Raw genomic sequence first — 16085 nt, forward strand, 5'->3', positions numbered from 1 at the left:
GGAAGCTCCTGCCAGTGGCCATTCCACCTGTGCTGCGCTCCTACCTTACGAATGCAGTACGCCATTCCAAAAGCTCTCAGTAAAATGAGTGAATTAGTGGGTTCCCAGTACCCTACTCACAGCGACAGAATGAACTGGTCTTTCCTAATGGCTAAGTTATATTAACATGTAAAGGTGAATGCAGTGTCGATTTGAATTACCACTTCTTTCTCTTCTTCTTCCTTTTTTTGTTTTTCCTGGCAGAAAGTATTTTCAGTTCTGCAGGCAGCCCTTCTTTAATGTGTGCACCTGGAGGAGTGACTGAACAGTGCACGTCACATGTTCATAGTCCTGGTCGACACTGTGAGGGAGAGAGGCTTGTTTAGACCTGACACCTGTTTAACTGCTTAGTAACTCAGTTGTTAAGGTTCAGAAACAATGCATTCAAATATTAATTAAAATCTGTGAAATAGCTTTAGCCATGAACTTAATACCGTAAAATAGCATCTTAAAACTAGATATTCATTGGTTGCTTGCTTTCATTAAAAACAAGATTGTTGTTATGAGGTGATTAGTAACTACTACACCAGAGTTCCATCAGACTGTATACTCTAGGACACTATGGAAAAGATAATCAAAATGATCAGAGGTGAAAGTGAGGGTGGGATATAGCAAAGTGTTCCTGGGATAAGAGAATGGGATTTGGATGTTGTAAGAGAAAAGTATTTATCAGTGCTTTGAAGCAGATTCAGTAATTCAGATCATAGATTGCATTGTAGAAAAGAAAGGGTACATAGCTCTATTCATTTGTAACTTTTCTATGACCAAGAATATTATAGTTTCCATAAAGTATTTTTTCTTTGTTTTTAGGTAAGATTGTGCCAAAATCCCAAACTTCAGTTGAAAAACAGCCCACCATATATACTTGATATTTTACCTGATACGTATCAGCACTTGCGACTTATATTGAGTAAATATGACGACAACCAGAAGCTGGCTCAGCTCAGCGAGAATGAGTACTTTAAAATCTACATCGATAGTCTCATGAAGAAGTCAAAGCGAGCCATCCGGCTCTTTAAAGAAGGCAAGGAGAGGATGTACGAAGAGCAGTCACAGGACAGGTGAGCACACTTGGGATGTGTACTGTTGATTGTCTCACCTTCCCGTTGCTTTGTGTCGCAGGGTTAACAGAAGTGCCGTGCATGTGTTGTGGGGACTATGCCACTTTCTTGCCGGTTTCCTTTTCACATAATTGAAGTTTGGCAAAAATGCAGGTAGAATGTCAAACCTCAGCTAGTGGTCTTGCTTTTTTCTCTGGACTCCTTTTTAGAGCACTCCGTGTTTCACAGAAAGACTGCTCACAGTAGTTCATTCTGCTTCCTGCCAAGCAAGCAGTCTTCTCCAGTCTACATCTTTTATATGAATTTTCGTGAAGACACACGACTAAGCAGCTCTTCTCCCTAGATAGGCCACTGACCACAGAGAAACAGTTCCGTCCTAATCCAGCTTGGTAAACCAGTGTGATTATTGGGGTTACATATCGAGGTTGGGTGACTGTGCTCATGAGAGCATCACTGCAACGTACTGTCAGCATGAGTGATGGCCCTGAAGCCCTGTTACTAGGACTTTATCTCCAGCTAACCTTTCTCTTCGTATATCACCCTCCACCTCAACCTCCTCAAATACCAAGAGCCATGTGTCTCAGAGGCAGTGGCAGCTGGACTGTCAGATCATCAGCCAAGGGTCTGAGGAACGCTCTACCTCATAGTACGGGAAACTGTTAGGAAGCTCCATGCCTATGGACGTAGCTATCACAGTATGGTTTTGTCTTATTTTCGTGCCGTCTGTGTGGGGTCAACGCTTTCTGTAGATGGTGATACCAGTATCAGCTCTGGGATGGATATGGTGATGCTGCTCAGTACTGGGAACAGAGCTTCACCACAGTGCTGTGCCGTCTTTGCTGTAGTGTGGCATATGCTACCATCAACGAATCAGTATTGGTCGTACTGCTTTTATTTTACAGGTTCACTGCTTTTATTGTTCTGTGGTTTACAAATATACACTTGCTGTGTGATTACCCATACCCGATAAGAACTCCCTGTGTTGGGCTGTTTAAGTGGCTCAGTTGTTAAAGGCTATAGCACACTATTAAAATGACAAGAAATGCTCTACGTTCAGCCTACACAGTGTGCAATAAGTAACTGTTCAGACTGGTTTCCTGCTGGTCTTTTTATAACCTGATAGGCCCCCCCCCTTTTTATTTCATGGATTCTGACATTGTATGCTTATATCACAGTTTGTTTCTATACCCTCTCGTGTATCGAAGGGCACCTTGATGGCCTAATTTGGCAACTGTGTTGGAGCTGGTAGGAGCATTCCAGTCATCTGGGTAAATACTTAGGAGCATGGTTGTTAGATTTTATGGCCTGCCTGTGTTGAACTTTGTAAATTCTATCCTGACATAGTGATGGAGTTGTTTTCCATTCTGACCAATAATGAATGAGATGTCTTGCTGCGTATCTGCTCCAGCATCTGGTGCTGGGCATGCCATACTTTAGATTCACGCCGAGTCTCTTTGTGAAGTAGCTGGGCGTAGATACACCTTCGGCATTAAATTTGACCACTAAGTGTAAAACTGGCCAGGGAAGACTGATAGGACTGATGGGACATCGATCTCTGTCTCCATTCCTCTTTCTCTCTCTGTCTCTGCTCTACCCCTTTCACCCACCCCACAAGACAAGACCTCATGTAGCCCAGGATGGCCCTAAACTTCCTTTAAAATTTTTTCTTTTATAAATTTTTATTTTATGTTAGTGAATGTTTTGCCTGCCCATCTGTATGAAAGTATCAGATCCCCTGCAACTGTAGTTACCCAGTTGTGACCTGCCATGTGGGCACTGGCTATTGCATCTGGGTCATCTGGAAGAGCATCCAGTGCTCTTAACTGTAGAGCCATCTCTCAAGCCTTGGCTTCAGACTTTCTATGCAGTCATGGCTTGCCTTGAACTCTTAATGCTCCTGAGTCTACCCACTGATGCTACTGGGATATCACTGTGACTGTGCATGGCTCCAGTCCTTGTGAGCTCTAACGGGATGAATTCAGGCGCACAAAGTGCAGCATAGAAGACACAGAGTTTATTACAGAGAAAAGTATGGCACTCTCCAGGAATGAGTGTGGTCAGTAGCCAAAGTGATCACCATGCCAACCTTCGTTCTTAGGCTTTATACTAGTTCTCAATGTTTCTAGAACAGATGCCTTTTCAGAGGGGCGGGTTCCTCTTCAGATGATTCATAGCCCCACTTGAGGGTGGGGGCAATCCCATGTCCCTTATTTCTGAGAAAATTTCCTAACTAGATAGTAGTAAGATTTTGGTGGCTGTTTAGAATGTCGTGTCTCCCCTTGAAGCCAGAGATGGGATTCAGATCACATTCTTTTGACCAGTTAAGTCCTCCAACTGCAGTTCCTGTTTACCAAGCTGCTGATTATGAGATAGGGGTCTCTCCTCAGTAACCTTCAGACCTGCCAGTGTCTAAATATTTACTCAACCCAGGATGCTGAGCTTCTGTAGCCAGACTTCTTTATGTAAGGGTCCACTGATTCTGGGATCCGGCTCTTTAGGTTTTGGATTTAAATACCTGTCTTCAGCTGGATAATGGAACTGAGAGTTTTCCCTTTTCTGAGCTCCTTTAAATTTATCTAGATTATTCACTGATAGTAGAAGTATTTCCAGCTGGAAAACCAGTATGAATTAATAAACGTAATGTCTTAGCATTGGCCAAATTAATTTACCTCTCAGTATTTCAGTTAGGAAAATCTCTAAGAGATATGTTATCTTTCATATCAGAAAACATAACCTCACTTGGTTTGCGATGGTTTAGGGTTGTGTAATGGAAAATTTAGTTATCTAGGGATGTAGGCTCTGAAATTGTTTGTAAGAGCTGGCCAAATAAATACACAGAGCATGCAGAACCATCACACTCAAGCACAGCAAAGGCCTCTGCCAAAGGTAAACGGACATAAATGTTAATCTCAGATGCTTTTTCCAGCTCATTCACCGTCCTAATGTACCCATGGAGTACAGCGGTTCCCTGACTCCGCATCCTTCACTTCGGGTTCTTGGAAGACAGTTTATATTTCTTGAGGGCAGTAAATTTTCTGGCTGCCTTTTAGTTGTAAAGCTCAAATCCTCCCCAGGGCCTCAAACACAGTGAGAGTTTAAATTGCCACAGGATTCTAGCAGCAAGGTAGATGGAGAGAGACCATGGAGGTGGGGAGTGGGGGTGGGGATTGGGGGTGGGGTTGTTCTTACAGGCTTTATAAGATAGACCAAGATTTTGAAATCCAGATGTTGATGTAAATATTTTGACATAGTATTTGTACCACTTACAAAACCCAAACAAAACAAAAACAAATCCCCACACAACTAAATTGCTTTTACAAATGTCACTGTAATTCCTATTTAGATATAGCCTAGAGGTTCCTGGTATTCCAGCTAAGTACTTCATGACATCGGGATGCCAGCAAAGCATGTAACTCGAAGGTCAAGCACTTGGAGTAGAATTCCTGTTTTAGCTGGACTAAGATTGACATGGTAAACTTGCATCCCACTTTTATGTCTTCCAAAGAAGTAGGATTTTCCAGCTCAGTAGATATCGTATAATTACCACTACACCAAATGTTCTGCATTCGAACCTATGTTTGTCAAAAAAAAAAAAAAAAAAATCACAGGGCACATACAACATTTTGTTAAGTGTGTAGAGTTCCACAGACAGTGGTAGGTCAGGCAATGGTAGGTTAGACAATGATAGGTCACATAAGACTGGCCATAACTAGGCAACTGTGTAAACTGCATCTGTGCTCCTGGTTTAAGTACCCAGGTAAATTTAATTATTTTGTCTTAAAAATCAATTATAAGAGGAAATACAGTCGTTTGGGATGCATATTCCCTTATTGAATTTTACTATTGTCCTTTTTTTTTTTTTTTTTTTTTTCTAAATGGTCTATAGCCAATCTTTGAAAGTACACATTCTTCTGAGCTAAGTAATTTTCTAATGATGAGTTAGAGTGAACCATTGGCATATGTACCAAGGACATAGACTCCTGATCTGTGTCCCTGTGGCAGTCACGTACTTGTGCACATTCACCGCTAAGCATCCTTTCGAGTCCAAACGCAGACTGACTTGAGGTATGTTATTGCACATGGAGCTCTGCGGCCTTTTGCTTTGTAGAACCTTACGGAAAATTCTAAGACTGTTCATGTGGAAGTTCGGCTACTGACCATACTGATGAGTAAAATGACCACTGATCATGTCAGACATGCTGGTTATTGGGAATCTTAGAAATCCTTTAGACTGTCCCCTTCGATTCTGAAGTGACTCACTGGGCACAGTAATACTATGAAGTTGACACTGAAGAACAGCAGTAGAAATGGCCATTTTGAATTTAACAACTTACTCCAGCCCTGCTTCAAGTGATTCTCTCTTGGATAAAGTTGTGTTGGATGAGTGCCTGTGTCAGGATGATCAATATCCATGTGTCTGTTGTGTCAATAATGGACTTAATGGACTTCTTTCTGCCTTTAGTTTAAAATTAAATATAAATTAAAAGAAAACTTTGCGTATCAGTCCTGAACCCAGAGCTGTCTTAGTTTGCTGCTAAAGAATATGTGGCCTAAATTGTTAATTTCCTGCTAATGTGCTATACAATTCAGTGTAAAATATGTACAATAAGTCAATGTAGAATAAGCCAACGGCTTTCAGTGTATTTCTTTGTTAGTACTATGGAAGGAGTGAGGTAGAACTTATGGCTAGGTAAGTGTCTCTGCTGCCAAAAGAGACATCTAAGGCACAGTGAAACTTTGTCTCCTTGAGAATGGCAGAGTAATAGTTTCTGACAGAGGAAAGGCATGTGCAGCTCACGGGGTGGGGGATGTGGGGTGGTGCTAGATTTGTCCAGTCACCTTCCTTTCCTATTTGTTAGAGAAGCAATTGAACCTCACCTGGCTTGAGTTGATGTGTCTTCATTGAGTGTTTAAGTTGTTGTGAACATGTGGTTTTGGGAAGAGTTATGCAGTGATGTGTGACATAAGAGTTCCCGTCAGTACGCTTGATGGGAGCAGGAACTTGTATAGAGGTCTCTTTGGGGCATGGGAGAAGGAGACAATAGCTCCAGTTGGTTTTTGGGATGCAAGAGGCCGGAGGGTTATTCTTGCTGACCACCTGACCACCAGATAACCTTTTCTCCTATGAGTTTACTGGCAGTTTCTTCTTCAGGCGTTTGTTTTCCTAGTAAACTTTATCTTCCATCAGTAAAGTCAGCATCAGTGAGCTGCTGCCCAAAGCCTGGTGTCAGACAGCCAGGTAGGGAAGGTCCAAGATCAGGAGTTACGCCTGTGAGCCGGGTTCCTATAATCAGTCTCTCCCCTCCGAGAGCTTCACTACTGAAACAAAACCCAAAGTTAATTTAGGAGAGCAAAACTAACTCTGCTTTTGAAAGTCTGTCTGTGGAGAAAATAAAGGCTTTAAAAGTGCACACAGAGACAACATAGATGCTTTCTTCGTAACATAATTTCAAAGTTTCTCTTTCATTCTTTGTACACTAGTGTTGAAGAAGACAAATCCATTCTCCGAGAAAATGGAGCAAGTGCTCGGATAGGAGGGGGCAGTATTTTGTTGTTTCACATAATAATGCTTACGCTTATTAAGGTTTAGTGAGAAGGTATTTCAGCATAGAGAAGCTAATCCTTTGAGAGGCTAACCTGTATATGAACTGCAGAAACATCAGGCGGATTTTTCGTTGTCCACTGACTAAGCTGAGCAAAGGAAAACCTGCTATCTGCTGTGTTAATGAGCGGCCCTTCTGCCTGAGGACCTGTTAGTACTGCGCCTGCTCCTAACCCCAGGCTGGGGCATCCAAGATAGCTATCCAGAACATTTTGGAGCTGATCTTTTAAAGTCATAGTTAAGCAAAAAGTTGACTTGGAAAAAAAATGATAGCAAAAAAAAAAAAACCAAAACAAAAACAAAGCAACCCATTCAGTCCTCCAAACAATAATAATTACAATAAAGAGTATCTGTAACAAGCAGTGCTACAAATAAGCATACATACTTTACTTACACCACTGTATGAGTTACTCTTCACTGTCTTAAGCAAAGTAATGTGATGTGTGTTACCTTTAAATTCAGGTCAGGCGTGGCAACCGCACCTGTAATTGTACCACTGCACTGACTGAAGCAGGGGAGTAAATTTACTGGTGTCTAATGTCATCTGTTTTGTTAAATATCTATGATTTAACAGTACATAAAAGGGAATAGTTTTATTTATTTAAATAGACTATATTTTCTACTTTTAATAGTGGAAAATTATAGTCTTTTTAAATTCACAAGGAACAGAGATATAAATTACAAGCAAAAAAATGGTTTCTAAGTAAAATAGACTACAAAATTTTTGGAAAAGCAGTATTTTAATATATTCACGGACTTTAAATTTTGGATACCTCTGTGCATTCTAGGCATTTTGTCTTTTTAAATACAAAACTAAATACCAAAAACATTAATATTTCTATGCAGAAATATGTCTGCCTGCTAGGACATGGAATTTTATTTTTTTAAGAAACGTAAACATATTTCTAGGGTTGATTCACTATAAATGAGTGAAGTCAAATTTTTATTCGTTCCCAGTAAGAATATTTTCATGTATCTGAGAAATTCTGAATAGACTTTTAACCCTTGGAAATGAAAGGAATAATTTCTTTAACACATCATTAACATAGAGGTCACAAGAAAGTTATTTGGACAAGTGTTTTCAGAGTTAAACAAAGAGAAACTGTTAGGGTGGGCAAGAAAGCCTGGAGACTCTTGACTGTTAAAGAATTTATGGCCCAGTCAGTGTGTTTGGCTAACTGCACCCCTGTTGCTTTGTTTACTAGACACAAGGTACTTTTTTTCATAGTTGATTTGTGATCAAATGAAAAGTGAAACTATCCATTTTGTAGCAAGTTCTTCATTGGTGTCACTTTTTCAAAATATAAAGAAATAATATTATTGAGATATTATTTGGAAATATTCCGCTTAAAACATTTTAATGAAATATTTGCATGTAACTCACATATCTGTTACTTAGTTGTTTTATTTGATTTCAGCTCCAACCTACTATCACTCAGCCTTTAATTCCTGCTTTCATATGTGTGTGTGTGTGTGTATTTTTATTTTATTTAAGTATTTAGTATTTTTCAAGTCAAGATAACATTTTATGCACATATATTATCTGGATTTTTAAATTGGGGGCATTGTTCCTGCAGATTCCAGTTTATTAAATGTTTTAGCAATTCCTGAGATAACCATTATACAATAAGACAATAAACAAACGCACAAGACTCCAGCGAACTTGGCTTACAGTTGAGTACCTTTTATGCTTTTCAGTTTTAAGGCAGCTTATTAAAATTGATGTTTTCCTGCCTGTAAATATCTGGAGATGCTCAGATTTGATAATTAAAATCCAGAAGCACTTAAGAAAGAAAGGTTGTTTTTAGTTTCGCAATAACAATGCTCCCACAAAGAAGATTGATGAATGATGACTTTCAAGTGGCAGATTTGTTATTTAGTTAGAGAAAGCTCCTTTGGCAGTTCCTTACAAAGCTAATTTAAAGTCTGTTTATAAAGCAGGCAAGCCTCTGCAGTGATAAGACTATAGCCCTGGAGTGTTTGGATCTCTACCCTGAGATCCAAACTAAAAAGACTCTACCTTTTCAGTGGTTTAACAATGAAGTAGAGTTTCCAGGAATTCAAAGGGATTAGCATTTAGCACTAATTGGGGCAGGGTGTAGCTAGAATAGAGCTCAGGGCTAGCTGTTGTTCAGTAAAACATCCTTCAGTTTTCTGAATCCATTTTCAGTATATTGGGTCTCCCTATGCGTCATCGTTTGGGCATGAGTTCTTGTCTCGCTATACACAGGTACATCGATAGCCTATAAGATGTGCTGGTTTCAGCAAGGTACACTGAAGAGGTCCTTACCAAAAGCATTCTTTGTGAACTACTACAGTAATACAAACAGAAGTTCGCAGTGGAACAGTGGAGGAGCAGATTAAATGGAACAGTGGCTCAGAGGTCTTACCGAGCTGTGTTGTCCAAAACACCTGATCCTGGTAGTACTGCAGCGCGCACACAGGCTGCCACCAGTGTGCAGTGGCATTCATTTCTTTGAACTGTTAGAAGAACAACCTGCAAACACCTGCATGGCTCAGGCAAGAGAATTTGTTTCTCTCCCTGTTCTGGAAGCTGAAATTGAAAGAAAAGTGTCATGCCTGGCCTTGCTCTGGGAACCTCTGCAGGAGACATGCTGCCATGTCTCTTGCAGATTCCGCTAGCTTTGGTCTTCCTTGGCATGTTGAAACAGTACTCCAGAATGAGCCTACACCAACACATGGTGTCTCCTCCCTCTTCCCCTCCCCCTCCACTATTCCTTAGCTTATTCTCCCTCTGTCCAACCAAACCTTTTTCTCAGGTCCTCAGCGATCTGTCTTAATGACCCATCTTAAGTTGGCTATATCTGCAAAGATACTTTTTCCAAGTAAAGTTGTGGTCACCAGTAAGGGTGAGCCTAGAATTTCACTTACCTCTTTAGAAGATACAGTTCACCTCTCAATAGTGATCAGATATGGAAGTGTAAATTTGTAGTACTCAGGAGAAGACAGTTGAAACTCCTTGGAGTATCATCCAAGTGTGAGAAACTTTGCTGGATAGGATATGCCAAATTAAGCAAAATTACTCGAAACTCTCTGTGGAAAGGCTTATAAGCCCAGATTATTTTTGTCAGTTTTAGAATCAGGAATGTGTTAGGATTAATGCTGTACTGATTGATTTTGATTAATATGCATATGTTGAAAATTGTGATGAAATCAACATTGATCTAACTTTCACACATGGACAGATACATTTTTGTTTTAATGTTTAAACAGCATTCTCCACTTTAAAAAGTTTTAGAAATATAAGCATTTAATTACAATTTATAATATTAACAGCTGTGCTTACTCTTAAGAATCCCCGTTTTTTACTGCACGATACATGCTGGCAGGCTAATTAAAATACACACAACTTACATCATTCAATCTTTATGCAAAGTTCTTTGCTTTGCAGATAAAATGAAGTAGGAAGTGTTTGTCATGTGGCTGGCAGACAGTTACAGTCCACTTCCTGTCTTCAACATTAAAACCCAAAGCCCTGCACTGTGTACAAAGTCTAGTTAGAGGGAGTTGGTTGAGAGACATTAAATGAGAGTAAATGACTGTTTTCAAGAGTGGCTTGAGTCAGGGCTGCACTGACCATGTAGAGCCGCCGGAGTAAATATGTTAGACCTGGTTTCTCGGAAACAGTCAGCTTTGCCTTTGGTGTAGGAAGGAAATGTGTGTAAATTAATTGGCCAGACTACGGTCTGCTAAACCCTACTTACAACAAATGTGCCACGTTGAGTTCTGCCTGTGGGTTGTAGTTGGTCAGCTGCTGGGATAAAGCACTGAGCTAGGCGTTGAACATGAATCTATTAAAAGCTTAAACAGAGACCGAGTATATTTGTCATCTCATTGTGAAAATGTGTGGCAAATAATGATACCCAAATGACAATTGTCTATGTCATTAGAAGTCTGTGCTTTCTGGCTATGTAATCTCTATCCCTGGAGATTGGGCTTTGCCTTTCTGTTCCCCTCCTGGGTGGAGAGTTTTTGATTTAGCTGCATTCCTTCCCCCTCCTGAGGCTACAGAAGAGAAAGGGAAGGAGGAAGAGGACAAGGTAGAAGCAGCACAATTATCTGTCTTTCTTTTCTTTTCTCTTCTTTTTTAATCTGTGTCTTTAAAAAAAGGTTTTGGTCTACTGAAAAATTTAAATTTTGGCCTCCATTGTAGAGGAAGACAGAGAAGAACAGGGATTGAGAGAATGTGCTGTTAGCTGATCGAGTCTGTTAGAACAGATAAGCAGGTATGTACACACACTAGAGGGTTATCTTCTGGTGTGGTTTAGCCTTAAGGCCTTATTCTTTAAAAATATATCGCAAGGACTACAAAGTTTTACTTTCATCTGCTTCATTTTTATGTCTAAGCAGAAGGTAGGAGAATCTTTGGTCAGGAAGATAGGACTGACTATTAGTTTCTCAACTCACAATCTATCAGTTGTGCTAAGTCTTTGCTCCAGCTCCTACAGGACAGAGCAAGACCTAAGCGTCCTAAAGCTGTATCTTGGAGGATCTCCAATTCTCAAGGGCAGAGTCTTTGATAGTGATGACCTTTGCCCCCGGAAGGAGACTTTATTCTACCTGACTGTAAACATTCCCTCTGCTCCAAGGCAGACATACTTACATCTTAGGCTTTATGCTGCACACATGCTTCTGGGATGACAGACTCCTGCTTAAGGCAGTAAGCAACTTTTGGAGGGGTTCTCAGGGAACCTCTCAGAGTGCATTTTCAATGATTTCTCAGGAACCATGATTGTGTGACGTTTCAGGTTTTGATGCTATGTAAAACATTTTATTAGCATTACTATAAAATATAATATTTATATTGTGGCACTATTTGAAATTGTTAGTAAGATCAAAATCTTGGATTGCGACACTATAATATAAAATGAACTCTCTGTATGGCTCACATCTCACATGAATTTTGAAAATCTCTTTCAAATGATGTAATGTCAAGTGGACAGCAGAAACTTGTATCCAGGGTTAATTTAAGATCAATCCCAAGGCCTTGGGTGCCCTGGGCAGGCGCTTAACTAAACTACACTCGGTCAGGTGCAACTTTTTGTTGTGAACTTTTTGTTGACTCTCTAGGTGGAAAATGTAGACATATGAAATAAATGAATGTACAAAGATTGGTTCATTTTGTACTTTGTTACCTAGTATTTAGAAGTGAAAGCAGTTTTATATTCTTTTAATCATTACATAATAAGAACTTGTGTTTCAACCCAAACAACGGACTTGCTGGGTAAGGAAGATCAATGTTAGGTGTATTAAAGTGATGTTGCTTCTCTTCATTAACAGTTCCTGTACAGCAAAGATCTGCTTCAAGCTGCCTAGATCCCTTTTCTCTCTGGAGGGGTAATGGTGGCTGAAGGTCTTAGGGCAGGAGCTGTGTGTCTGTGTGTCCTCATGGGATGGCACTTGGTTTGTCTGTGTCCTTAACTGCAGAAGTGAGACTTGATGATGTCAGATGCCTTTTCCAGCCTATCTTTCAGAAGGACTTATTGGAACTCTTTGCCCACTTAAGGGCCATGAAAATTGCTCTTTTCTCATCTTCATGAAATTACTGTTAATAATGCCTGTCAGCTGGTGAGTCAGGACAATGTGTTTTGTTCAACAAGACTGTCTTTAGCCATTTTCACAGCCCCAGATAGGTTTATTGAAAACTATATCGCCTGAGATCTGGACATCTATAGTTACTAGAAGTATGTCTGCTGTTTCTGAGCTCTGACCTGCCTCTGGAGCTCCCTGCTAGTCAAGTCACCTCATAATCCAGGGAACATTGACTTGAATTGGCTCAGATAAAAATAGAATCCTGAATGCATTCAGAGCTTTTTTCAGTTTACTGAGCCCTTGTGTTGGTCACTAGAGGAACAGGGGTCCCAGCCTGCCATGTCAACTAACACTTGCCAAGAAGCCTGCTCCTTGGCAAGCCCATTGAGAAAATTGCAGAGATGGATTCAGACCTCCTCCTCTCTTCCATACCAGCCACAAGGTTTACTTCTTATGTCTTTTATTCTGTACTCTCTTGCTTTCTTTCTTCTCCTGTCTGAAGTCTGTCTCTCTTTTCTGCTTCTGGCTGAAGCGTCTACCCTCCCTCGTGCTCCCCTCCAGTGGTCCAGTGTTCTCTGATTACGCTGAGTAGTCTGTGTCTTGTTCCTCTGATCCATACAGCTCTTATCCAGGACTGTCATGTGGCGGTCAGCCCTGTGTCATCACCTATTGCTGTCATGCTAAGTACATATTTCTGTCATATTAAGTGATAATAAGTGCTGGCATTTAAAATGTTCGGAAAACTTTAATTCAATTTTATCTACTCCCCCCACTTTGGATCAAAGAGAACATTGATGGATTAAAGGAAAATGAGAAAGAGCCCTTGAGAGTAGGCGAGGTTCCAAGGGAGGAATAGCCTTCAATTAATCTTAAAGGCAAACGTCACTTCTGTGTATTTCTGCTTGGTATTCAAAACAGTGTTCAGACTTGGCAGATACATATAATAGTTGCTATTTCTCCCAATTATTATTATTATTTGGAAATCCTGACTTGTTCTACATTTAAAAAAACTTCTTTTGCTTAAAAAAGAGTTAAAAGGTAAAATTTTGCATTGGAAAATAGCGAAAAGTCTCAAGTCAATCATTTAGAATTTGTGGGTAAGCAATACCACCTTCGTGAGATTTGGCAGCCAGTAGGTATCAGTTATTTTATAATAAGGGCATGTGGGTAGGGTGCTTTCTTAACTGTGTGTCTGTCTTTAGTAAAGTAACATTTGTGGAAAAGTTAGAGGTGCTTTTGAGTGGAGTCTCCTTGAGGTTTCACGCTGCACCTCTAACTCCCATCCTTGGAAGAATCTGCATCTCTGCCTCTGTCTGCTCTTGCATGCTTGCGCGCGTGTGCGCACACAGACACACACACACACACACACACAGACACACACACACACACACACACACACACACACACACACACACACAGTGAGCTTCCACAGCTCTCCCACTCACTGGCTGGCTTTCTGAACCCCAGCTAGCTGTTTCGCTTCCTTTAAATTCTTATATTAATGTTTCCTTAAAGACTTTTTGTTTCTGTTCTGTGCTGTACTCATGAACTGGGGAATCCTCCAAAGTGTGTGCTTTCAGCATGAATAACCTGGTTTTGTTTGGTCTGTATTATTGACAGAAGTACTTGATCATACTCTCGGCTTGCGGTGGCAGAACATGGTTGGTTTTCCATGCTCCAAATCCTCCTTATAGTAGCAGGCATAGTGTTCTGGAAACTATTGCATTGCTGTTGATAGAATTTCTTGATGTGTAGAAGGATTTTCAAACTTGAGCATTACGTTAGGTGTCAGCTAAGGTTCTCTTGTACCTACTTAGCTTCTGTCTCTTTCCCCTTTATTCCTTTTAAAAGGCGTTTTTGGAGGCTTGGTTCCAGCATTCTTGCTAAATATGCTTACCTCCTCCTTTGCTTCTTTATAAGCAAAGTGGCTTTGAGGAACATCTGAGATGTTTTAAATGTGTACACGGCCTTTTTAAGAAATAGCTGCTGTGTCTTCCCATTATGGAGCTAACTTGTAACACTTGAAAGTCAAACAGAGGCCTGTGTGTTCTCTGTTATTGTTGCACCCCCTCACATAGCTGTCTGTGTTTGTCAGCAGTTTGTTTTGACTCAGAATGCCAGAGAGGGGGTGGCTTGGTGTGTTTTTGTCAGTTATGCAGTGTAGGATGTCAGTTATCTCAAAGTTACCATTATGCTTGGCTGCTATCCCTGTATGTAAAGAAAGCCTCAATGTTAGTTCCTGTTTCTCAGGCCACTGTTGGGTTTTGAAACTTGCCCTTAATATAAATGCCAAACTGTTTTTCTCATCTTGTAACCCTGGAGGGCAGAGGCTGGCTCTCTTGTTTCACTATTATCTCTGTGACGTGTTTGTGGTATTTCCCCAGACTGGTTTGAGAACCTACATGAACTGCCCTTTTCAAGTTCCCTGTGCAAGCTCTTCTACAGATGGAGGTAATTTTGTGTATTCCAGAAAGGTTGGGAACACTCCCAAATCAACATTTCATTTTGAAAGTGGTACTTTCAGACACAGATGACTCTCCTACAATTCATGTGGGGACATCTGCGGTTGCTGTACTTAACAGGGAGGTAGGGACCTTGGGCTTAGGAAGCCATTCTTCAAGAAAAATTGTCCCAGGTAGCCTCTCCTGACTTTCTTCCTTTTACCTTAGAACACTGATGTTCCCTGAGTGTCAGGCAAACTGTCATCTTTCCCAGCCAGGACCACTAAACCAGGAGCTTTCCAGGTGAGACACAAAGGCAAATGCTATTAATCTTAGGCCATGAAGGTTACCATTGGATTTAAGTCAGTGCAGATGTCTGCTGGCTTAGATGACTGTCCACTATGTAAAGTGTCTTTATCTGCCTCCTCTACTGTGTGTGTATGGCTTTATTTCAGTTCATTAGACTTAAGTCACTATAGATGTCTGCTGGTACAGATGACTCCACTGTGTAAAGTTTCCTTATCTGCCTTCTCTAAGGTGTGCATGCATTCTGGCTGCAAGCACATATGCCTGTCTCTTATGGGGGATTAAAATAACCAGAAGGGCGAAATACCAAGCATTTTTATCTAGTGTTTCAGTAATTGGAATTCAAAAGATGGATTGAGAGTTCACAAGGTGAGGGTGAGACTGTGTTTGCATCTCAAGCAATGACCTTTAACTAGGTGTTATTTTAGGAAGTTCCTAATTCACTGCGGCTCACTGGAGCTTGGGCAGAAGTGGGGATGCACCCCATTTTCATATATCACCCAGCTACTTCTCTAGTTGAGCTGGAACTCATGGGTTGTAGCTCTAAGGGTCCAAGCAGTTTACTGAGTCTCAGTGCTCTTTAGAGTATTATCCATTTGCCAAAGGCTAAGTAAGCTATGTTCTCCACCACTCCTCTCTTTGCATTCCTTATAGTGGTATGGATCCAATTCACACCCTACGGTCCTGACAGCTAACTGTGGGGCCTCTTCTGAATAGTCACTGGCTAGGATTTAAGTTTTATTTTGTGTTTGTTAGAACATCCTACCTGATGGTTTAGAAGTTGAACCCTCCTTTGATGTCCTACTTTGTTGAGGGACATTCAAGTCATACGGTTTCACAGATGAGGTCATGGAACCCAGCTGGGCACCAGGGAAGACTTCTTGTGAGGAAATACATTGGACCTAATGTTCACACCCCTATTGGGTCAGCGATTAGACTCAGGTGGGGAAGGGTACCACAGTAGACATTTAAGGAAGAGGAGAAGCACTACTAATTTGGAATCACGAGAGAGAACACATTTTGTTGGGGCTCTGAGTGTTGGATGTCTCAGCACTGTAGGGAATGGGAGACTGGGGCTTTGGT

General features: G+C 40.8%; 1 protein-coding gene across 5 annotated transcripts in view; it reads left to right on the forward strand.

The window, feature by feature from the left end:
• The window catches only part of Cblb (Cbl proto-oncogene B), a 165380-nt gene that overhangs the window by 14362 nt on the left and 134933 nt on the right, over positions 1-16085 (forward strand). For all 5 annotated transcript variants that reach the window (XM_034515081.2, XM_034515083.2, XM_076943012.1 and 2 more), the window contains one exon: positions 850-1100. In XM_034515081.2, the coding sequence (XP_034370972.1) occupies positions 850-1100 (251 nt within the window). The remainder of the gene's footprint in view (positions 1-849; positions 1101-16085) is intronic.

The sequence above is a fragment of the Arvicanthis niloticus genome, chromosome 12 (genome assembly GCF_011762505.2).
Source record: "Arvicanthis niloticus isolate mArvNil1 chromosome 12, mArvNil1.pat.X, whole genome shotgun sequence".
Classification (NCBI taxonomy): Eukaryota; Metazoa; Chordata; class Mammalia; order Rodentia; family Muridae; genus Arvicanthis; species Arvicanthis niloticus.